This window comes from Sphaeramia orbicularis, chromosome 17 (assembly GCF_902148855.1).
Source record: "Sphaeramia orbicularis chromosome 17, fSphaOr1.1, whole genome shotgun sequence".
NCBI lineage: Eukaryota > Metazoa > Chordata > Actinopteri > Kurtiformes > Apogonidae > Sphaeramia > Sphaeramia orbicularis.
This window is the reverse complement of record NC_043973.1, coordinates 18,328,025-18,353,107: the sequence shown is the minus strand read 5'-3', so window position 1 is coordinate 18,353,107 and position 25,083 is coordinate 18,328,025. Positions and strand designations below refer to the sequence as shown.

Genomic DNA, 25,083 nt, shown 5'->3' with positions numbered 1-25,083 from the left:
ACCTCGTAAATACCCAGCTAACAGTTCTTGCTTTAAAGCTCCGCAGCAGATTTTTGGATTGAACGTAAGTGATATTCGGGATACTTATTAAATGATGCAATTTGACTGTGTATACTAAATTTATTTTAGCCAAAACTTTAGTAAGTTTAGTTACTTTACAATAGCGTGCTGTCATGCAAAAGTTAACACGTTTGCATTAATAGCTAGTTTAAGCTAGCTATAGCTGTTCAGATAGAACAGATAGAAGCTTGAAACTGTGACCGTTACAGGATTCTTTTTTGAGTTTATTTGACTAACACTAAACGTTTGTTTGCGTTAAACAATTATTCTACTTTGTTTTTTCGTGCTTTTATGGATTTTCGCGTTTAACGGAATGTTTATTGTTAGCCACCTAGTGGTGGAAAACATGAATGCATCTTTCGTAGTTGTATGGTAGCGTAGCTGTCACTAGAGGGCAATAGTGAATAAATAATTAATCCCCGTATGACAGAACAGTTATTCAAATGTACAGTTAAACATTTTTCAACAGTAGAGCTTATGTGTAGTTGTCTCTGTGGCGCAATCGGTTAGCGCGTTCGGCTGTTAACCGAAAGGTTGGTGGTTCGAGCCCACCCAGGGACGATAAATCTTTATTTTTTTCCGGTTTGTCATATTTGTAATCGATATATAAACTGGTGAATAATAACAAAAATATTTTTCCGTCAGTGTATAAGACGTTGCACTAAAATATCAATGGCCCACGGCCCCTCTACCCATAAATAGTTGAATAGTTTTACAGCCGCTAAACAGTAAATACGTCTATTTGCGGCACTTTACGCCATTTTGCAGCACTGCCACTGTTTACGGGAGACCGGGTTCAAAATGAAAACAAGTCGCATTCAACGGTGAAGAGACGCAAAGTTGACGGTGAAAATAGAACCTTTAACAACGACTGGACTGAGACGTATGTACATATACAAAATGCAGATGGCAGTCCCCTGTGCTTAGTTTGTTATGACATCTACTCTGTGAATAGGGAATACAACGTGCGGAGGCTCTTCAAGACCACTCACGTCAGTTTCGTTAACGACTCGAGTATCCACCAGGTTCAGGTGCTCGTCAGACAAAAATAAAAACACTAACTCAGAATTATCGGTGAAGTTTTCCAATCTTGTCCCTTACCTGCACTTTGCAACAGAATGCCATGACAACATCACTCTGTTGCGTGGATACTCTAAAAACAAACGGCCTTTCACAAATGCAGAAACGGCACACACACATTTCTGACAAAAATGCTAGATGCGAAATTTGTGTCTGAGATGTGCTTTTTATGTGTCATTCTTCATCATTTGAATAGACTTCACCTGACACTTGCAGGGAGAGATAAGATAGTTGCTGATGTGGTCGGAAAAACTGATTGCGTTTCAAAATCAAATTAGATATTTTCTCGTCTGATCTTAATGACAGGCTGCTACAGTTTCCCACACTCAGTAACTTCATCAAGTCATCACAAAGTGTCAAGGTCATAGAAGTAATGTCAGATTTTTTTGATAATATGAGACATAACGTTGCACAGACATTTAATGACTTTGACATTCCCATAGAGTTGCTCTATGTTTTGAGAGGCCTGTTCATCCCAAAATTTCCAGTACAACTTTAATTATTTCTAAACTAAAATCTAATGTCTCATAAAACTGAAATCTGAAATTACTGTTGTTACTTGAGAGTCTGCACATGTATGGGATTGGAGTCCATTTCAGTTTTACAGTAATCAAACCTCAAATTGGAGTAGTTTGTTACTAGTCATTTAATCCCTGTGTACATCCAGTTCAACCTGTTTATTTTCTTCTTTCAGCTGGAAAAAGATGAACGCTGTGATGAAGAGAGTGAGCTTGAGGAGGAAGGGGATGACAAAGAAGGAGAGGAAAACATGAATCGAGGATTTTTGTTGGGAGAGAAGTAAAGACAGCCTCAACTCCAAACTGTCGATGCTGACCAGTAGTTGTGTGGTGAATAATTTAACCAACCACAGAGCGTCTGTCGCAGACAGAATGCGTAAAGCTCAGTAACATCTTCTTTCAGATTCTGCTCCAGATCTTCTCTCCTGAGGTTAATGTAGTTTATGTATTGAGATGGATGTGATCCATCACCCTGTGAATTCCTGGTCTTTTATGCTGTAAGTCACTGTTTTTCACTTCTAATTGAGGGTTTAATTTGATGAGTAAGATGATGGGAGTTTCATGGTCAGAGTCATATTTAAAAGTGCTGACTTAGCAGAGGATGGTTTCGATCCATCGACCTCTGGGTTATGGGCCCAGCACGCTTCCGCTGCGCCACTCTGCTACACACCCCAGATGGGATTCGAACCCACAATCCCTGGCTTAGGAGGCCAGTGCCTTATCCATTAGGCCACTGGGGCTGATGTTGCAGTGAAACTGAGCAGCAGTCAGTTAACCGTGGTAGTGGCATTTTATTTTATGTCTTTCCTTCTACAGATAAGAACAATAACATTTGTTTTTAGTAAAATCACTGAATAATGTAAGTGGTATTGATTGCTTGGCCACTCATGACTGTTATAACCCACACTGCAGTGTGTTTTACACTGCTCTTGAAATATGTGAAAAACAGTATATAATCACATAGAGGAATAACTAAGTAATAACACATTAAGCGATAGAAAGTGAGTGTGTGATTTCTACCACTGCACAGACAGACCCAGTCGTTTAAATAAATGAAGTGTTAAACACAGAAGAGAATGAAAATAAAGACATTTTGTTTTGGATCAATGTGTGGTCATTATGGTTCTAATGGGTTTAAGATGACTTTAAAATTTTTCATTGTGTAATGCTTTTATCGTCAGTGTTTTATTATTTTTTCATATGTTTCAAGTTTATCGCAAGGTATTAAATGACAGAAAACAGTATTATAAATATCAAAAATTACAAGTGATGATGTCAAAGAACCACCCAGTAAAGGAAAGGGGCCTTCAGCAATAGACATACACAATAAGTTGCATTAAAATGCTCAATGATATTTTTTTTTTTTACAGAATTAAATGTCAATAATCAGTAATAATCACACCACAAGAGAGTCAGGACAGGTTACTCCTAATAACAATTTTTCAGTCATGATAGGCCAGGACTAAGTATTTCATGAGACAAATCTGAATCATGGCACTGAGTACAAAGCTCATGGGACAAACCTAACCATCCAGCCTGTCAGCTGCTCTTTGAACCACAGTAAGCGTGGATGCAAAGGGAGCTGGAGGAAGAGCAACACATTAGTATTCCTTAAGCTTCATTCATTCACACACACATATATATATATATATATATATATATATATATATATATATATATATATATATATATATATATATATATATGTGTGTGTGTGTGTGTACATAAAACTGGTATTTTGGTTAACCTGTAAAGAACATAACATGGTGTATTAACTCCAGTGCTGTAGTGCCCTCTGGTGGACCAGATCAGCCCTGTAACCTGTAACTTTGATTAAGTGATCATCTAAACGTTTTTTACTTGCAACGGCGTATTAGGGCCACATAAGAGAATAAAAACGCTTGTCACTACGAGAATAAAGTCGCAGTATTAAAAAGCTCATTAACGAGGATAAAGTCGTGCTTTTATGAGATCGTAATAATGATCGTAATATTTTTGAAAATTCGACAGAGTTTCCGGTTTTACCGCGAAGGCAACAAGCGAAACAGCAACTTTCCCTTCTGTTGGACTTTAAAACTCGGAGTAGCATCCCCTCAGTTTGTTCAGACACAAACCCTGTCTGTGTAGTTCTCTGGTGTTTCCACTGACAGTCCTACAGCGGGCCTTCCTAATCCGAATGATGAATGACATGAAATAATGAATGACCACTAAAATTTGGCGTAACAACTGCTCCTTTGTCATTTGGAATAGTGTACATGGAATGACAACTATAATGGGAATGACAGATGACTTCGAACAACGAAAAACGACATGTCGGTTTACTGGCTGGCTGGCTTCTAGTAAATATAGTGAACAGAATATGGAAGTAAGAGCATTTACCTCCTGAAGTTAGCTGTCGGAGTAGCCCTGGTCTAAGAATGGATAATACATGATCATTCTACTGAATGACAGTGTCATTCTATGGGATACTGGCGTCATTTCCTTTAGAGAGGGAGATAGAGACTGTAACAAGGAGAAAACACTGTTATTCTTATGAATTACAGTGTCATTCCACTGAGTATAAGTTTCATTCAATTTCTCAAGGGAGCAGTTGTTACGCCAAATTTTAGTGGTCATTCGTTATTCCATGTCATTCGTCATTCAGATTAGGAAGGCCCTCCTACAGCTGACCACTTCAGCAGTGTCTCCTCCACAAAAGTGGCAGTTTGCTACAAATCCGTTCGGTTCTTAGAACAAACCCAAACGTGTGCAAACTCACTTCATAGTCCTCAGACTAATGCTAATGTGTTGATGGGCGGTAGACTCAGTGTTTGGCCTATGTGCGTAAACCACAAATAAAAGAAGAACTTCACAAAGTGTTCTACATTAGTCGATGAGAGGGTACAACTTTATTCTCATTTTATTATGACTATATTCTCGAAATATAACGACTTTATTCTCGTTAAATAATTACTTTATTCTCGTTAATTAACGACTTTATTCTCGTTAAATAATGAGGTTTTTGTTTTTTAACTACGACTTTATTCTCGTTAAATAATGATTTATTTATTTATTTATTTTTTTAAACTACGACTTTATTCTCGTTAAATAATGATTTATTCTCGTAATGACAAGCGTTTTTTCTGTGGCCTAATACGCCGTCGTAGTTACTGGTGATAGTTACCTCCGCCAAGGAGGTTATGTTTTTGCCAGGGTTTGTTTGTTTGTCTGTTTGTCTGTCCGTTAGTGTGCAACATAACTCAAAAAGTTATGGACAGATTTTGATGAAATTTTCAGGGTTTGTTGGAAATGGGATAAGGAAGAAATGATGAAATTTTGGTGGTGATCGGGGGTGGGGGGGCCCACGGGGGGCCCATTTCCAACAAACCCTGAAAATTTCATCCAAATCTGTCCATAACTTTTTAAGATAAGATATTCCTTTATTGATCCCACAATGGGGAAATTCACAGTGTTATCAGCAGCATGAAACATACACACAACATGCACATACACGTAAGAGCAGTCATATAAATTTGAATAAAAAAGTGTTTAAAAAAGGATAGTGCAAATATGGTTTGGTATGATGTAGTGCAATGGTTAGAATATAAATAAATAAATAAATAAATAAATAAATAAATAAATAAATAAATACAGATTTGAGTATATACAGCATAGATGGGATAGAGGGAGGGTTGTTATTACTCCACATATGTGGTGATCTACTGGGAGCAGGACTGATTGTGAAGTCTGACAGCAGAGGGAAGGAAGGACCTGCGGTATCTCTCCTTTGTGCAGCGTGGGTGAAGAAGCCGGTCACTGATGGTACTTTCTAGGGCTCTTACAGTCTCATGTAGGGGGTGGGAGACATTGTCTATGATTGATGACAGCTTTGCTGTCATTCTTCTGTCCCCCACCACCTCGACTGGATCGAGACTGCAGCCTATGACTGAACCGGCTTTCTTCACCAGTTTGTTAAGTCTTTTCCTCTCTGCTGCCGTGATGCTGCTGCTCCAGCAGACCACACTGTAGAGGATGGCAGATGCTACTACAGAGTTGTTTTTGAGTTATGTTGCACACTAACGGACAGACAAACAGACGGACAAACAAACAAACAAACCCTGGGAAAAACATAACCTCCTTGGCGTGGGGGGGCCCACGGGGGGGCCACTGATCAGCCTTGGCGGAGGTCTGCGCTCTCCGAGTGCTTCTAGTTTGAATTGTTTTTAGCAGTACAGTGGAATCTCAGCCACATATTCATACTCAACCATGTGATGATTTTTTTCTTCACCTTCTGATACTTTCCAGTACAAAAGACTATACAATACTTTTGGCAATAACTACTATTAACTAGAAGCACTCGGAGAGCGCAGACCTCCGCCAAGGCTGATCAGTGCCCGCCCCCCCCCCCCCCCCGTGGGCCCCCCCACCCCCGATCACCACCAAAATTTCATCATTTCTTCCTTATCCCATTTCCAACAAACCCTGAAAATTTCATCCAAATCCGTCCATAACTTTTTGAGTTATGTTGCACACTAACGGACAGACAAACAAACAAACAAACCCTGGCAAAAACATAACCTCCTTGGCGGAGGTAATAATAACAACAACATTAATACGATTAATAATAAATGTCGGACAAAAGCCATACCAGCGGAATCAGTTAAGGTGTAGGTTTAAACCTGAACTATAAACAGTTCATGTTTCTATCAGATCCATGAGGCTGTTTGATAGTGATACTGCGCACCTCAGAGGTTTCATCCAGCTTATTGCTAGCTAATAATGCCATGGCAATTACGCTCTAACACTGAATTTAATTAATTAATTAAAAGTTGTTTGTAAACTCCTATTTCTAAGCATAATTATCGCTGTCTTGAGGCTGAGGCTGCATCCAGCGTAAAAAAGCTGGTGCACACGACCAAAAAAAAAAAAAAAAAAAATCTTGATTAAAACTTAGAAATATCATTCTATCTCAATTTTTGACATGTGTTTAAAGTGGGTTTAATTCATACATTATCACGAAATGCCATAATGAAGGGACAAGAGGTAAAGTTTGGAGAGCGCTAGCATTAGCGATTGTTAGCTAATGCTAACAGATTTTGCGATATAACCGAAGTTGAAACTCGAAAACACAGCTTTTTATGCAGGGGAAACCGTAGCATTTACATGACCAAATGACAATAAAGTAAACATATCAAGCTTCATACCTGGATCAGGTTCGACTGTCTTCTTTTCGACCAATCGTGGAAAGAACTCTCTATTGTGAGAATGGACGAGAGCCAATCACGTTACGAGATGACAATGGACCTGGCCAATCACAGCTGCTTAATCCGTTGTGAATTTGGATGACGACGTTCTTCAGCACAATTTCCACTCGCGCTGAACTACGCACTCCGGAAAAAAATAAGTTGTTTATTCTAGATATGTTTGGAACAAAGTAAGTTGTTGCAGTTTAGAACAGAAGCATGGGGCTGTACTGGTGGAACCGTTTGTCACTGCTGACTGTTTTACTGAATGTAAGTAAATGGTTTTTAGTAGTAGAGTGGAATCTAAGCCACATATTCCTACTCAACCATGTGATGATTTTTTTCTTCGCCTTGTGATACTTTCCAATAATAATATTAATAATAATCTTATTAATAATCATTATCATGTATGTCGGACAAAAGCCATGCCAACGGAATCAGTTTAGTTCAAGGTTCGAACCTGGACTGCGCTGTTGTCCAGAGATAATCATTAGAATCACATTAACTATTCATGATAATCTCATACTTGTTAGTTCATTATGTCATCTCCAGCTAATTATATACAGTTAATGTTTCCAACAGATCCATGGGGCTGTTTGATTGTGAGTACCATATAACAGAGTATACTGGGCACTACAGACAGGTGACGCACTGTGACCAGGAGTCTGCAGGAGTTCATCTAGGATATCATTTTCGTGTTTTAGCTGAGCTGGTAACATCCTTTTCACGTAACTCTGAATATTTTTAAAACTAAGTTGTTAATTTAAAGTTTTTGCGAAAATATTTGCACTGCTGAGCGTTTGTCGGAGAGTTAGCTAGTTTTAATGTTAGCTACCTCTTTAACAGCTTTGCAAATGTGACGCACCTCGTAAATACCCAGCTAACAGTTCTTGCTTTAAAGCTCCGCAGCAGATTTGTGGATTGAACGTAAGTGATATTCGGGATACTTATTAAATGATACAATTTGACTGTGTATACTAAATTTATCTTAGCCAAAACTTTAGTAAGTTTAGTTACTTTACAATAGCGTGCTGTCATGCAAAAGTTAACACGTTTGCATTAATAGCTAGTTTAAGCTAGCTACAGCTGTTCAGATAGAACAGATAGAAGCTTGAAACTGTGACCGTTACAGGATTCTTTTTTGAGTTTATTTGACTAACGCCGTTTGTTTGCGTTAAATAATTATTCTATTTTGTTTTTTTCGTGCTTTTATGGATTTTCCGGTTTAACGGAATGTGTTTAGTGTTAGCCATCTAGCGGTGAAAAACATGAATGCATCTTTCGTAGTTGTACCGGGCTGTTGCTGTCACTAGAGGGCAGCAGTGCTTAAATAATCACAGTATGACAGTACAGTTACACAGTTAAACCGTTTTCTACGGTATTTCGTAGGTACAGTCGTCTCTGTGGCGCAATCGGTTAGCGCGTTCGGCTGTTAACCGAAAGGTTGGTGGTTCGAGCCCACCCAGGGACGATATATCTTTATTTTCTACATATTTTTCATTTGATATATATTCAGGTGAATAATAACAATGATTTTTTGTTCATGTATAGCATGTTGTATTAATAATCTACTAATGAAGAACATGTCAGCACCTGTCAGCCATGCTCCACATGTACAGATGGTGTCAGAGCTCAGAACTGGATCAGCTGGTTTCTCCTCCTCCTCTTAAAACACGGCACCACAATCATTAGTTCCTTTTCACGATATTGCTGATGACTGGTAGCGACGTAAGTGAGACTTTTATTATTTTTTCTGCTTAAACAGTCGTTTTGTTACATTGTTGAAAATGCATTTTTACATGAGTCGTTTCTGTCTGTGATTCTGAGTCGTTTCTGTCTGTGATTCTTTAGGGGTGTGTGGAACTGGTTTTCATATTAAAAAAAATGTGGCTAATTTGTTGTTTTTGGGATATTATCGCACATATCTCTCATGTAAATATAGTATTATGTTGTGAGTAAGCTGCCTGCCTGTTTGTAATAGTAGTTTGTAAATATGAGGAAGGAACTCAACAGTATATTTTTGTCTGTGTTACTATTTTGTGTGATATCAGTTGTATTTGCTTGGCCATCTTAGCCTAACTAATACATTTTCATTGCCTTTATAGTAAGCAACCATGCAGATTTTTGTGAAAACACTGACGGGTAAAACCATAACCCTTGAGGTGGAGCCCAGTGACACCATTGAGAATGTGAAAGCCAAAATCCAAGATAAAGAAGGTACTTTTAAATGTGAACAGACACAAGAGAAAGCACATGGACAGCTACAGTGATGTGATAGTCATAATAATCTAGGATGTGTAGTGTTTGATGTGTTCTGACAAGCCTTTTTTAATGATTTAACATGATCAAACATGAACACGGTCCTTCTGAATCTGTCTGGCTTTATTTGCATGTATGTCAAAAATGTAGCATGGTGTTAAATAACCTGCCCTCGCTTATTTGAATGTGAGGTGTTATATTTTGACATGACAGATATTTTGAATGAGATAATTCTGTATATAGTTGTGGTTTAAAGTAAGTTCAGAGTTCCTAAATTGATCCTTGGACATTTTTATGTGGTTTAATTTATTACCACCCATATTTTTTCATGGACCAATGTTAAATTTGTTACTCTGTTTCTCAGCAGTGATTCTATTATTCAAAATATGATGGTACTATTGTATCCTTTTATATTGTGCTGTTGCATTGATGTGGTTGTAATTGTTACTGTTTAGTATTTTCCTGGGAATTAATTTCATATGCCAGCCGTAACAGTAAAATGACCTCCTGTGTGTAACATGCATTAGATAAAATCAGAGTCAAGCATTCAGATTCGTCATGTGTTTTCAAGGCATTCCTCCTGACCAGCAGCGTCTCATCTTTGCTGGAAAACAGCTTGAGGATGGACGCACCCTGTCAGATTACAACATCCAGAAGGGTAAGTTAAATGACTGAGAAAATGTCATATTTGCATACCACTAGATCAAGGGTCACCAACCCTGGTCCTCAAGAGCTACTATCCTGCTTGTTTTAGACGTGTCCAGCTTACACCACATCTGATTCAAATGATAAGCCTATCATCGAGCTCTGTAGAAGCATGATATCGACCGTCAGGTGTGCTGGAAGAGGGAAACATCTAAAACATGCAGGATAGTAGCTCTCGAGGAGCAGGGTTGGTGACCCCTGCATAAGATGATGTATTTTTGTCTGTGACAGTTTTCATTGACTTGGTTAGCTTGGACCCTGAGGTTCCACTGATAACTGAAATACCATCCAATCAGAATAAAAATATCACATGTTCTCACTTCAGCTCTCAGAGACTGATCTGATGTGATTCATTTTAATCATAAGGAATGGAGTCATGTTAACCTTTGATTATTTATGGAGTAGGAAAATATTAGTAAGTAAGTAAGTTAGTAAAGTTTTATTTACATAACACTTTTTAAAACAACATGTTACAAAGTGCTTCACTCAAAGGAGAAATAGATAAAAACAAATAAATCAAATTAAATTTTACTTATATAGCGCCAAAAGTTATCTCTTGACACTTTACATATAGAGTTGGTCAAAACCAGACTCTAAGCCAATTTACAGAAACCCAACAGAATCCTCCAGGAGCAAACACTTGTGACTGGTGACAGTGGCGAGAAAAAACTTCCCTTTAACAGGCAGAAACCTCAAGCAGACCCAGACTCCTGAAGGATGGCCGTCTGCCTTGACCAGTTGGGGTTAAAGAGAGAGAGTAAAGGAGGAGAAAAGAGAGAGCGATAGAGATAGAGAGAGGCTGGGGGAGAGGGGAGAGGGGGGAGGTAGGTGGAGACACATGGAAGCAGCTGATGCACAGATAACTGAACTAGAACATCTATGGAACTGTATAATAAGTAGTATCATAACTATATGGATAAGTGAGTGATGATGATGATGAAGGTGGAGAGAGGCAGGACTACAGCAGCAGGTCCAGAGATGATCCTGGGAAAACCTTTGAGGCAATAAAGCACAGAGACTCCAGGGAAGAAGTCAAGTCAGTAACATTTATTCACTGGGGCATAAACAGAAGAGAGAATTAGGAGAGGAAAAGTCAGGGAGAAAGAGAAGCAGAAAGGAGGTCATAGAGGAGGAAAGACAAGAATAAGAAAACAGTGTCAACATGTAGATATAGACTTTCTGGCACAAGCAACACACACTGAACAAACACCATGGCCACAAATGTCACAAACAACCCCTAAGACAGACCCATAACCAACACTTAATACACCAATATACAGACACTATATAAATGTTAACAAACCTCCATACACAAATATATGCATAGGCATACACACACACTACACTGTCCTGATTTAATGAAATGCTTGCTTATAAAAGTAAGTTTTTAAGAGTCGCTTGAAGGTGTCTATAGTATCTGATGATCTGATGTAATGAGGAAGACTATTCCAGAGGGTTGGGGCCAGAATTGCAAAAGCACGGTCACCTTTAGTTGAGAAGTTGGAGCGGGGGATGGATAGGAGGTTAAGGTTTGATGAACGGAGTGGTCGTGAGGGTGAGTAGGAAACTAGGAGGTCAGAAATGTAACTGGCGGCGAGGTTGTGCAGGGCTTTAAAAGTAAATAGGAGTATTTTGAAGTGGATGTGGAATTTCATTGGAAGCCAATGTAGGGATGCAAGTACTGGAGTGATGTGGGACCGACGACTGGTGCGTGTTAACAACCTGAATTTTGAACTAACTGTAGACAATTAAGGGAGGACTGGCTGAGGCAGGTGAAGAGTGAGATGCAGTAGTCTAGACGGGAGAAAATGAAGGTGTGGATGAGGAGCTCGAGGTCAGAAGGGGAGAGGATGTGTCTGATTTTGGCAGTATTTCTGAGTTGGAGGAAACAGGACTGGACAAGCTTAGTGACATGGTGTTTGAAAGACAGATGTTAGTCAAAGATGACACCAAGGTTTTTTAACAGTGGGTGTGACGTTGGAATGGAGGGAACCAATAAATTGTTCAGCTGAAGTGGAGAAGGTGTCTGGTCCGATTATGAGAATTTCTGTCTTACTTGGGTTTAGGTGAAGAAAATTGTGGGACATCCAGTCTTTAATGGCAGCTAAACAGTCATGGAGGGGGGATAGTTGATTAAGGTTGTTGATTTTTGGGGAGAAGTAGATTTGGATGCCATCGGCATAACAGTGAGTGGATATGTCATGGAACTGGCTGAATAGTTGGCCAAGGGGTAGCATGTTTAGGGAGAACAGGACAGGGCCGAGTACTGAGCCTTGAGGCACTGCACATAGGAGGGGAGCAGAGGAGGATACGTGGTGGTTGATATGAATGTTGAAGTGTTTGTTTAAGTATGAATGGAACCAGTTCAGTGCTGTACCAGAGATACCAACCCAGTTATGAAGTCCAAGAGGATGGCATGATCAGTGGCGTCGAAGGCTGCTGTTAGGTCAAGTAATCTGAGAATGGAATGTTCACCGTTGTCTGCGTGCATCAGGATGTCGTTTGTTACTTTAAGTCGTGCGGTCTCAGTACTATGTTTGTGACAGAAACCAGATTGAAATTCGTTAAATATTTTATTATCTTCAACTAAATTGAGAAGTTGATCTGCAACAATTTTTTCTAGGATTTTGGATATGAATGGTAACTTGGAGATTGGTCTGTAGTTCTGTGGTTGAGTTGGAGCAAGGGTGGGTTTTTTGAGAAGGGGTTGGACACTGGCAATTTTAAAATAACCAGGGATGGAGCCAGAAGTGAGGGAGTGGTTGATTATGGAGAGTATACTTGATCCCAGGACCGGGAAGACAGATATGATGAATTTAGGTGGGACTGTATCATACGGGCTGCTCAAGACACGGATATGGGCTACAGTGGTGGAGAGGCTCTGTAAGGACACTGGAGTTAGTTCAGACATTAGGTCTGGATGAGTTGGTGGAGAGGAAGGTAAAGCAGCCAGGGGGAAGTTTGATCTCAAAGTAGTAATCTGGCCAATGAAAACATGCTAAGAAGCGTTCACAATCACTGGGAGATGAGATGTGGATCGGGGGGGAGTGGGATTAACTAGTTGATTAATGGTGCTGAAAAGGAACCTTGGGTTGTGTTTATTTTTATTTATCAGGTCAGAGAAATAATTAGTTCTTCTGTCTTTAATAGACTGATTCAGTGTCAGTAGTAATTCCTTCATATGTAAATAATGGACTTAAAGTTTTGATTTTTTCCAACTGCATTCCACTCTCCTATATTCCTGTCTTTGCTGTCTGATATTGTCATTGATCCAGGGTGTTCTGTTGACTGCTGGTGTAGTTCTAGAGATGTAGGGGGCAGCAATGTCAAGTGCAGATGTACATACATTGTTGAACCAGCTGACCTGTTTGTTAATATTTGAAAACTTAGGAGGATGGTTTGCTATTTTAGAGAAGTGGTTGGAGAAAGTAGCTGCAGACTGACTGTTGAAGATGCAGGAATGGATTGAGTGTTTCTGAGCCGTTATAGTTGTTACCAGGGATGCATCAAAAGTGATACATTTGTGATCAGAAATAAAGTCAAACTTATTGAGTGAGTTATGTGAAATATGTAAGGTAAAGACTAAATCAAGAGTGTGTCCGCGGTTGTTTGTAGGGCCGGAGATGTGCTGTACAAGGGTAAAGGATTTGGAGATGTTTAGAAACTCAGTGGCAAATGAGTTTGGGTTGTCAATATGGATGTTTAAATCACCGACCATAATAGATTTATCAAATTTTAACACAAGGCAGGACAGTAATTCAGAAAATTCATTGAGGAACCCGGTGTTAAGGTGGGGAGGTCTATAAATGATTGTACAGCAGATTGGATTTTCACATACAATTTTAAAAGAGAGAATTTCAAAAGTTTTATAAGACCCTAAGTCTAGAGGGATGCAGGAAAAAAACATTTTTAAAGACAGCCGCAATACCCCCACCACACCCAGTCAGTCTAGGTGTACTGAAGAAACTATAATCAGGAGGGCATAGCTCCACTAGTGGGGTACATTCCCCAGGTTTAAGCCAACTCTGTGAGAAGTAAAAAATGAAGTTTATGGGAAGTGATCAGATCATTGAGGTTGAAAGATTTGTTGGATATAGGGCATTTAAAAGACCGAAAACACCTGAAGTGCAGGGTTTGGTTGTGGTGGAGTTACTGCAGCGGATTTTTATGAGATTATCTGACCTAACATAGGGGTCTGCAGACTGCTTAGGGGGCCTGGTTGAATACCGGGAAGTGATCCTGGTAGGAATATTATATGGGGTGGTTGTGGTGGTGTGTGTGTGTGGGGGGGGGGGGGGCTTAGGTGGAGTCAGTAAAAATGAGATTGATCCAACATTTAGAAGTGGCATTTAGAATTTAGAAGTTAGCCATGTAAACCCTAGATCTAATTGTTCCACCTCCATGAAGTATACATTTAGTCATATTTTTTAAAATTTTTCAGGAGACACAGAAACATTCAGTGAAACAAAACTGCTCAGTAACTGATGTAGCCCTAAGTGTTTTGTTGGAGTCTCATGGAACATTTTGAGGGTCATCTTAATAAAACAATGGGCAAATAAAACTAGTTGCATTCTGATTAAAAGCTTTCATCATCTACTTGTATATTCACGGACGGATGGAGTCAACGTAACCAGTAAAGCTGGAACCTCTGATCAGATTTTCTATCAGATTAAAGAAATATTGTTGTAACCACAGCCACTACTGCATCATGTTCATCACGTCGTCATCCTTTCTCTTCCAGAGTCCACTCTGCATCTTGTCCTGCGTCTGAGAGGTGGTATCATCGAGCCCTCTCTGAGGCAACTGGCTCAAAAGTACAACTGTGAGAAGATGGTCTGCCGCAAGTATGTATACAGACTTTGTGTTTGTGACACTGAACTCATCTCATGCTCTTTTAACACCTGACATTAACAGGTACTTTTGGTGATAGAATCACATGTGAACAGCTCAAAGCATGTCTGTTCAAATTCATTAAAATGTGTCTCCATCTGTCCTTGGTGATCATTTGTGATCACATCTCACTTTCCTGCCTTATATGTAAATAAAAAAGTTCATGGTCTTAGGTAGTCTAAAATGTAGAACAAACGTTCAGATTTTGAAAATGATAACATTGAAATGTTTGCTTGCATGAGTTGATACTATGAACCAGTCTTTACACTTTAAATGTTGATATGTTTTACTAGTGCTCTTACTCAATGTACACTTTGGTCATGACTGGCTTTTATGTGTACTGGAGATACTGTATTTCTATCCAAAGACAAAAGTGGTGGAGTGACATTCCATTGCGCTCAGGCAATATTACTCATACGAAGCACTTATAACATATGAGCTAGGTTTCTATAAAATATCAGACATTTTAAAAAACAAAACAAAACAGCATTTAACTTCAGAGTCTGAAGTTCAGACAGAGGACATTAGCAGAGTGGGTAGTTCACACTGCAAAGAGGATGGGTCCCAGACCACCACGGGTTGTTTTACAACAATAGCAATGCATAAGGTCATCATATGTTTGTAGCGTCTGTGTACTGTGTACTAAAAGTTTACTTTTCATGAGGTAAAAAACTGTTTTCAGTTTTGTGAGAACGCATTTTCCAGCAAATCAAAAATAATTTTTGAGGAAGGAAGAGAACATTCATAATTCATAAAGGAACACTTTAATCAGTATTGAAAATCAGTGTATGGTTTTCAGTGGACAAGAGGAGGATGAAAACTAATCAGAAAATATGTAAAGATGTTAGGCAAATGTAGTGGAGTAAACAGTATAGTATTTGCCTCAGGATGCAGCATAGTAGATGTATAAAGTTGCATAAAATGGTGATACACTAAGGCTACATTCAGACTGCAGGCAAATTTGGCCCAAATCCCTTCTTTTTTTTTTTTTTTTTTTTTTTTTTTTGCTTGTATGTGACCTGTATCCGATCTGTTAAAGAAAGTTTGAAAGAGCACAAATCCAATTTTTTCAAATTTGACCCAGGCCACTTTCACATGTGGTTCTAACTCCGATACATATCTAATGTTTTGCAATGCGACTTCAGTCTGCACAGCCAGGTCGCATTTATCTGACCTTTATGTGATTGAAATGCAACAAACGTCACAATTCTACGTCCCAGGAGGAGGAGCGGTGGGAAAAGCAAGGTGACATGCATGGTCACATATTACATCAGGAACTCTTCTACATTGCGAGTCACTTCAGAGCCACATTCAGTTCATACTCAAAACTGATAGAAGTCGCATTTAATGTGTAATATGAACGAGCACACAAAAAAATCGTATTTCACCAAAAAATCCGAATTGCACATTAAGATCTGCTGTCTGAACGTAGCCTAAGAGAAGAAGTTTGTTCAAATTGTAATTGAATGTAATAAGTGTATGTAATAACAGCAGTGACCATTAATAGTGCAATGGGATGAACTGGAACTGGACATTTGAATTGTGATGAACCGGAAGAAAAACTGAAAAGAGTGTTACTAGTGGTTTGGCTGTAAAGGACTAACACATTAAGAGATTGCTTGTTCATGAATGAAAGTTAAATGCTGGTTATTCTGGTTTAACGGCTTTTTCGTCTTGTGCCAGGTGCTACGCTCGTCTGCATTCCCGCGCTGTCAACTGCCGCAAGAAGAAGTGTGGACACACCAGTAACCTCAGGCCCAAGAAGAAGCTGAAGTAGACAGCTGGAGTTAATGAATGTATTACTGCTCAGTACTGTCAAATAAAATATTTTGACGAGCACCATCAGTAGGAGCTGATACGCAAACAGGTCTTTTTGCAGATTTCACATATAGTAGAATGTGCAGACCAGTAAATAGTTCAGTTAATATGTGTATCATTTACGGTCAAAGAGAACAGGCGTGGTTTTCCATCTCCCAGAGATCAACAGGTAGACGGACATTATTTTATAGAGAAACATCACTGCAGTAAATAAAGAAATAAAGACAAGCTTATAGCAGTTTTGGTTAAGAAAAGAACTTTGATTCCACATAAGCAACATTGTGGTTATGATGACTGATAAGGAGCTGAGGACATAAAAACCCAAAATATCAAACTATGCAAATGAGAGAGAATAGTGTTGGTAAGTTGACTGTGGTGACAACAGTCCACATTTGTCAGTGGACCCCTGCTTGCACACTTTATCAGGTTCTCAAAGAGTCAAACTATTTTACATCTGTCTGCTTGATTAACCAAACCCACATATTTATGATGTCAGTGCTGAATACTGAAGGAAATTGATTTAGCTTTTCTCTTTTCAGCTCATCCTCCTCCATTCTGTGGAGATTAGGGCTGGGTAAAAAAATTGATTTGATTGGTCTTAGATTGATTTCGTTTTAATTTTGCGTAATCGATTAATAGTGGATGGGATCGATTTTTCAGAGCAGGACCGGGAGTATGCCGAAGCGCGGGCGGCTCCGTCTTGCGAACCCCTGGGGAAGGTGGGTGTCTTGGTCTGGTTCACGACTGCTCTGGTGTGGAAAAGACGCAGAGGAAGGGTGGGGAAAACCCCCCTGCTGGAGGTCCTCCCAACCTCAAACTCGAACCCGCAGTGTGAAGGAATTGGCCGCCCGGAGGTTCTCCGAGGCCAGTCGCGGAAGCCAGTCGTTCTTGGAATAATAACTTGGATCCATACTATCACCTACGGCTGAGTATGGAGTTAGAGGGATAGTAATGCAACAATGTCCGACCGCTACGCTCCTGCTCCTGCCACCACCCCAGCTCCTTGACCAACACCCCCCCCCCCATGTGTTGCATGACTGCAGGTCAAATAATCAGGTTACAACTCAAAATTGTACTTTGGTATCACTAAATTAATCAGAATCAATTAATACTGAATCAAATCGATATTGGATTGAATCGAATCGAATCATGATTAATTGATTCAGAACCTTATGAATTGAATCGATTATGGAAATTGGCCATGATACCCAGCCCTAGTGGAGATAATAACATTGACAGTGTTTTGTCTTCACACACATATCCAGGTTTTGATATTATGTAGGTTTATTTGTAGTATCCAGACTTGTGTGGTTTTCGATAGAGTGAAGCTTCTGATGATTCAGATGCAGGTGCTGTGTTTTACATTCATCAGCTGTGACTTTGGGCCTGAATCCACACATCAGGCACAGGGAAGAAATGTCAGTAATTCATCTTTAAGAGGCTCCATGTCACATACACTGTGGAGAAAAGAAGGGGAAAAAGGGAGAGGGGGGAAAAAAAAAAGATTTGCCTCCCCGTCGGGGAATCGAACCCCGGTCTCCCGCGTGACAGGCGGGGATACTCACCACTATACTAACGAGGAGAGGTGAAGGTAACGAGTAACGCAGGTCTACAAATACGCATCTAGGACGAATGTGAAACGTGTTTGTTATTTAGAAATAAGTGCATTTTCGTTAAGCAGTTGACCTGACTTTCCTTTTATGGGATGAGTAAATGATCCAGGTTATGAAAATACGGCTTTATCTATCGGTAATCTTCGTGGTGAGAGAGCCGGAAGTAAAGCTAAACCTCCTAAACCTTTCTCCATTCATTCCTAATGGCAGTCTTTACCACTACGGATGTAATATATTTTCATCCACTAGCAGGATTGTGGTGGCGCTGTTTCACCATGTCGGTGTAGGATAAGCTGAAGTGACAGAAGTGATCTTTCTAATGTAATGCTCATGGACACATGAAACAGCACAAATATTAAATTTATTCTAAGATCAGGCTTCAGTGATTCCTGAATTCATCCGCCCTTTAAACATAGTGTAAAAAACATGAAACAGCGCCCCCAAAATTCCACTAGTGGGCAAATGTATATTACATCCGTAGTGTTTAGAAAATGTAAGAAGCATTGAGAGTAAACAGAAATAGACGAGTTCAGTTCCCCTTGCAGCCCTGTTCGGTGGTCTGGATGTAGTTTCAATTCACATCTGAAAATTCACATTGTCAGACTATCTGTGTTTCACTAGATTAATAAATGTCCAGCATTTCCATCTTTTACTGAGAACCCTATTCTGCTTCTCAAGTGAACCAAGCACCCACTGTCAATATCTCCAAAACATTTTAAAACTACATGAACTCATTGTTATTTTATTATTATTAACCAACATACACAATAATGACCTGTAGCCTACACTGATTTCTACACAGTCATGCAGGGTGTTTTTGTTTTTTTTGTTTGTTTTTTTGCTAAAATCCTCATGCTTGTTCCATAGGATTTGCAGCTGCTCTGTTCCAAATCAAAAATGAGTAACACTAACTACCTGTCTGCTAATGTCAACCCAACAGCATATCGCAGACTTCAGTAAAAACTTAATGTGTTCAGTTCAGCTTTATTTATGAAGTGCATTTCATGTGCAAGGTCAACTTAATCTGCTTCACAACAGGTATATAACATAAAAACAATCATAAAAAGAGTGGAAGTGCAGGTAAACAATTATTGTACGCACACAAGCATATGCAAGTCAATAATGGAGATCTTTTGTTGGAAATACCCCATTATTATTATTATATGAATGAATTTCATTTTCATATTTTTGCTTGTTTGATTTCAGAGCCAGCACTGATTTTGTTTCATCTACCTCTGCATCATCATTTTATAGTACTGAGCCCAGTATTACACCTAATCATCTTAGACAGCATCATGTTACAGTGACGACAATGATGAAGATGATAGTGGAGTTAAGCTTCTTCACTCCCCACCCTTTTCCTATACGTGTGTTCCTGTCAGTAGTATGTGTGACAGACAATAACTTATAGGCACAACACACAGAAACGAGGACAAAGAAAACACTGATTTAAAGTTTTAAAAAACTGATCAACCTTCGTTTTCTCACAAGGCAAGTAAAAGGTAAGAATATTTGACTAAGAATTGGTTTGTAAAATATGTCTAGTATTGACTTATGTCTTTGTTACTTTCCTATTTTTCAACAAAAGATTAATGCTATGGAGGCTGTGTGTATAACTCAAAATTATTATGCATACATCACAGTTTAATCACACACTAAACACCACACTGTAGAGTAGACTATACAGGAAACTATACATGCATCCATTCATTTATGCATACAGAATTATTTCTTTAGTAAAACAGTGTAATATGTGAATATATGTGTAGAGTTTCATAGGTTCACATCCATTTCCTAAATGCATCTAAGCTAATTAAAGCCTACTAAGATTCTAATTATTGCATTCCTTTGACGACATGAGGGAGTCTGCAGCCTCAGATTAACAGGCTTTATCAGTTTTATGACTCATGTAGTTTTAATTATGACGCTTTTGTCAGTGTCAGCTAAGACTTATCAGCACTATTATTTTCATTCTGGCTTTTACCACTATGTTCAGAGGAGAAGGTGTTTCCCTCATTGTTTATTAGAATATAAAAAAAAATAACAGATTTGTATTACAATGATAAAAATAATAATAAAAGTAGCATATGGCAGTTTTTCAATGGCTCTCATTTTTTTATATGATTAAAATATAGTAAATAACAATAGGTCCAAACTTGTTGACACAAACAAGTTCTATTGTGTCACAATGTTACATAATTTGTTCTATGTAAGTATACATGTCTACTTTACTCTCATAATCTGAACGTAATCAGATGAATCAACTTCAGCGTGGCTTATAGTAAGTGGTTTTGACAGCAGTGTGTTGTCTTTCTCTCACAAACTGTTTCTGATAATTTAACTAAACACATACTGGTCATAATGTCCAACTTTAATATATTACAAGATGTGGTTTGTAATCATTTAAGCCTTATATCACATTAAATACTAGCAGCCACATTTAAGGACATTTCACTATAGATGATCATGCTAAATCATGGTACTAGTGAGTAGATGTGTCTAAGTATATGCACTTCTTTTTTCACCCTGTTGCATTAGATTCACATATAAACTGAATTTGGTTGATAAATGGCAGACATTTAGGATTTACCTGAAATTACAAGGACATTGCTTTGGACAGGAATTAAATTATAGGAGAAGCAGAATATTGGGTGAAAATTTTTAAATTAGAGTAAAATTCATAATGAATGAACAAAGCATGATTATTCGATATGAAAGATTTGTGAACACATGAAGTAAAAAACAAACACACACACACACACAAATAAATAAAAATAAATAAATGAATATGGCCGCCAAATTATAGTTTCCAACCACAGATGAATCCTACATATTGAACAACTGAGAGAAAATTTGTATGTTTACCCTCTTACATTTTTGAGTTTTTTTTTTCCACATTAAGACAGAATTCACCATGAAACAAAGTGAAGTTTAATGGGAAAACATTAATGTTTATCCACTAAAGACATATGAATAGGATTTGGTTCTGGTCTTTTTTAGACTTAGTAATTGTAAAAACTCAATCCTATCCCACAGAGTTGTGGAATTCCTAGAAACATTCTGCCCCATAACTTTTGTGCATTTGGTTTTCAACTGCTCTTACTGTCTTCCTAGTGCCAGGTCAGGCTAATCAGTCTGTTTTCTGTTATTTAGGTCGTTATCAGGATGTCTGGTGCTGCACAGGAAGAGGAAGAGTTGCCTTCCAATTATACAGGTATGAGGAATAAATCAGACTGATTGTCAACTAAAACACTGTCATTAAACTATGCATTTTTTTTAGATATTATGCTGATGCTTGTACTGATTTCTTTTTGAGAGAATGTATATTCTTTGTTATGTATGTTTGCATAGGTGCCTTCTGCATATCTATGTTTCATTACAATAGAAGCAGCATCAGGTCTTAAGGCTCTAAAGGAAGTACCAGTTCTCAGTCTAGTGTTCATCTAAGAAATTTAATCAGCTAACATAAGAATATTCATCATGCAGCACAATTCAGAATCCATGTGTGAATCATCCATACGGGACGTGGCTGTTATTTAACACTTTAGCAGCCATGTTCATGCACTTATGTAAAGTGGAAATTGGCTTTGATCTTGAACACACATTAGAAGTGAGCATGTTTTGTTCCTGTCGCTCAGTATAAATAAATGTTTTTTCTCTTCATTCAGATCTATCTGTATTTTTAATTCTACACTTTAAATCTTTATGGGGTTATATTTTGTGGTCATGCCTCTTTGTGTGTTTAGGTCCCAAAGGTGTCATCAATGACTGGCGAAGGTTTAAGTTGGACAGTGTGGATCAGACTACACCTCAGACTAAGAGGGAGTTGCTCAGACAGATGTCCAGCCCTCGAGAGGACGATAAGGAGAGAGTCAACAGAAAGGTGGGCAGACGCAAACACACTGAATCCCACCAATTAATCTGGGACACAAATGTATATTCAGACCAAAGAGTGATCATCAACACTAGAGTAAAAGCACCAATTACTAGAGACACAAATTTAAAATATTTTAGTAGTTTCCCACATAAATGGTACAGTTGATGGGCTACGTCCGAGCAAAAAGGGCAATTAGATGAATTAGTGACACATTTATCTAAAAAATAAACAAAAGTACTTATCAGTGCAGAAAAAATAGTAGCCTATAACCTATTATATCTCCAGGACCATGAAATATCTACATATTTTTATTAGTGCTGTCAAGCGATTAAATTTTTTAATCAGATTAATCACAGGGTTGCTGTGGATTAATTTAGACTAATCACGAATAAATATCATTCATTTTTAATCTATATTGATCATGTTTCATTTTGCTTGAGCAAAGAGACTCAAGAAAGAAGGGAATATATATGCAATTAACATGTTTGTTGCAAGATGGGTGACGAGTTAGCTGAAGTACTAGCAGGATCCCCAACTAATGTAGTGCTTTGGTGAAAAGAAACCTCCTTCCTGCAGAGTGTGCATAATACTTTATGTTGGTTGACTGTTCCATCTTGGGTTTTTTTGTCCTCATATTTCCATCCAGAGGGCCAACATGCTGTTTAGTGTCTTCCACCTTTATGGGTTGGTTCTGCTGCCTGTCACTACTAGATCAACTGCCCTTTTGCACATGTGTGATGGTAACTCTACTTGGACAAACTTCCCCAAATGTGTTGGCAGAGACGTTCAGAGTCATTTTGCGCAGCAGATGGGTTAATGACGTTAAAATTTTTAATCAGATTAATCATGATGATGGATTAATCTGCGTTAATGCATTAATTTTAACAGCCCTAATTTTCATATTCATCACAGTGTACAGTATATACAGATATTCATATAACAGTTACATATTTTCTAAAGAGCTTTTTAATGAAAATGGATGTAACATCAGTGGACTGAGGCATTCGACTTGGTCACAACACTCATTGCCACTGCATTTATTTTCTAGAATCCTGCTGTTGTTGGTGCTGCCTGTCCTGAACTTTGTATTAAACTCAGTTCAATTTAAGTGCCAATCATAAACATGATTGTGTCATAGCGCATCCCATTCTTAGGTCTAGGCCTTAAAAAGATTATACTGAGAAGAAACCCATGAAATTCTCCAGAAGCATTGAATAGACACAGTGTTGAAAAGTTTTGATAACAATACTAAACCCACTCCCTCTTCTTCTCAATCTCCTCTAGATGAGTGTTCAGGAGTATGAAATGATCCAAGATGAGGACGAAAGTTGCCTGAAACGCTACAGAAAACAGTGCATGGCGGAAATGCATGAGCGCCTGAGCTTCGGTCCTAAATTTGAATATGTCCATGAGCTGGAGAGTGGAGAAGCTTTTCTGGAAGTGATAGAAAAAGAACATCGTTTGACTCTGGTGGTAGTTCACATCTACCAGCACGGTGTCAAAGGTTAGCTTTATGAGTTGCTGCAATATAAAAATATTCTTTTACAATAAAAAACCTGTGCATGAATATGTTTTTGTTTTCTTCTTTTTCAGGGTGTGAGGAGATGAACTCCTGTCTGGACTGTCTGGCTGTGGAATACTCCAGTGTTAAATTCTGTCGTATCGATGCTGTTGCCACTGGAGCTGCAGAGCGATTCTCCTCTGATGTTAGTAAAAAAAGAATAAAATAAGATGCAGCACTTCGAGTCATTTACACAGATTGGGAAAAAGATGTTAAATAATTATTGAACTCCCAGAAAAAAAAGTAAAACAAAATGTTGACAGAATGTTTTGTTTGTCTCTAATCCACTAAATTACTGGTAATTATTTAACTATAGCTGCCAAATGTGGCATCCAATGGCAAAAAAAATAAATAAATAATAATAATAATAATAATAATAATTTTATATATATATATATATATATATGTGTGTGTGTGTGTGTGTGTGTGTGTACGATGATATCAGACTAAATTTCTAACAGCAGCTAATGTTATGGATGCTTATGGATGATGGACTTCTTTTTAAAGATGTAGGTTCCCTCACAAAACACTAACATAAATGTTGCTGCAGTACATTTAACAGTACTACAGCTCATAATTATACACTGTGAATTACCCCGTCATCACTCTAAACTACATCACTGAACGGAAAGACTAATAATTTACTTTTAATTTTTTTCAGTACATATTACATCGTTAAATCATTAAATTTTCATCAAACATTACTGAAGCTAGAACAGCAATTACTTAAAAAAAAAAAAAGAATGTAGGGTTATTGCACCTAAGTACATATTGCTACATATATAAAAACCATCATTATCTCTACATTGATTTAGTTTTGGCATCATTTGATATTTCCTCCATTAATCTCCCGTCAGGTTCTCCCTGCCCTGCTGGTTTACAAGGCTGGTGAGTTGCTGGGCAATTTCCTGGCAGTCACCAAACACTTCAATGAAGAGTTCTTTGCTACAGATGTGGAAGGATTTCTCAATGAATATGGCCTCTTACCAGAGAAGGAGTTCTCGGCTTGCGCTGATGATGAAGATGACGGAGGGGAGGTAGAATAAAGTGAAATTAAAAGAAATAAAGAGTACAAAAAAAAAAAAAAAGGTATGATATTGGAGAGGGCAAAGGAATCAGAGGTGGAGATGAAAACAGAAAATAATTATAGGAAGAGAGAGGGACAGTGTATATATATATATGTGTGTATGTAAGATATATTTAGACATACACATACTTTAGTTTAATTTCACTGTTAATATTAATACACTAGTAAACTAGGGCTGGACAATACAAATAAAAAAAAACCTTCATACAAGTACACCTGACTGGTATTGTTCAGCTTGATATTTATTTCTGGAGGAGGTAAAATTTTCAGTTATGAGCCACAGACACAAGATGTGACAAATGAACTGAATTTAGCAGGTGTCACTAACCCTGGTCCTCCAGAGCTACTTGTTATCAGGCTTCTGTAGAGCTTGATGATAGGCTTATCATTTGA

The 25,083-nt window shown here is 38.3% G+C and overlaps 2 protein-coding genes, 1 long non-coding RNA gene and 5 other non-coding genes across 8 annotated transcripts; 5 read left to right on the top strand and 3 right to left on the bottom strand.

Moving 5' to 3' along the window:
- The first annotated feature begins 547 nt into the window (after positions 1-547).
- Positions 548-621, top strand: trnan-guu (transfer RNA asparagine (anticodon GUU)). The gene has a single exon. It is a non-coding gene; the product is annotated as a tRNA-Asn (tRNA).
- Positions 622-846: 225 nt separating this feature from the next.
- LOC115437147 (uncharacterized) lies at positions 847-2,761 on the top strand. Its single transcript, XR_003937920.1, has 2 exons — positions 847-943; positions 1,835-2,761. It is a non-coding gene; the product is annotated as an uncharacterized LOC115437147 (long non-coding RNA).
- Positions 2,251-2,322, bottom strand: trnam-cau (transfer RNA methionine (anticodon CAU)). Its single transcript has one exon. It is a non-coding gene; the product is annotated as a tRNA-Met (tRNA).
- Positions 2,326-2,398, bottom strand: trnar-ccu (transfer RNA arginine (anticodon CCU)). Its single transcript has one exon. It is a non-coding gene; the product is annotated as a tRNA-Arg (tRNA).
- Positions 2,762-8,277: 5,516 nt separating the features above from the next.
- trnan-guu (transfer RNA asparagine (anticodon GUU)) lies at positions 8,278-8,351 on the top strand. Its single transcript has one exon. It is a non-coding gene; the product is annotated as a tRNA-Asn (tRNA).
- Positions 8,352-8,468: 117 nt separating this feature from the next.
- LOC115437146 (ubiquitin-60S ribosomal protein L40-like) lies at positions 8,469-16,787 on the top strand. The gene is made up of 5 exons (XM_030160292.1): positions 8,469-8,608; positions 8,986-9,097; positions 9,711-9,797; positions 14,586-14,688; positions 16,418-16,787. The coding sequence occupies exons 2-5, from the start codon at positions 8,995-8,997 to the stop codon at positions 16,509-16,511; spliced, it is 387 nt and encodes a 128-aa protein (XP_030016152.1). The 5' UTR covers positions 8,469-8,608; positions 8,986-8,994; the 3' UTR covers positions 16,512-16,787.
- A 1,275-nt stretch (positions 16,788-18,062) lies between these two features.
- trnad-guc (transfer RNA aspartic acid (anticodon GUC)) lies at positions 18,063-18,134 on the bottom strand. Its single transcript has one exon. It is a non-coding gene; the product is annotated as a tRNA-Asp (tRNA).
- A 1,370-nt stretch (positions 18,135-19,504) lies between these two features.
- On the top strand, positions 19,505-24,908 carry LOC115437144 (phosducin-like). Its single transcript, XM_030160291.1, has 6 exons — positions 19,505-19,667; positions 21,319-21,379; positions 21,912-22,048; positions 23,327-23,546; positions 23,636-23,748; positions 24,461-24,908. The coding sequence occupies exons 2-6, from the start codon at positions 21,331-21,333 to the stop codon at positions 24,647-24,649; spliced, it is 708 nt and encodes a 235-aa protein (XP_030016151.1). The 5' UTR covers positions 19,505-19,667; positions 21,319-21,330; the 3' UTR covers positions 24,650-24,908.
- The last annotated feature ends 175 nt before the right edge of the window (positions 24,909-25,083 follow it).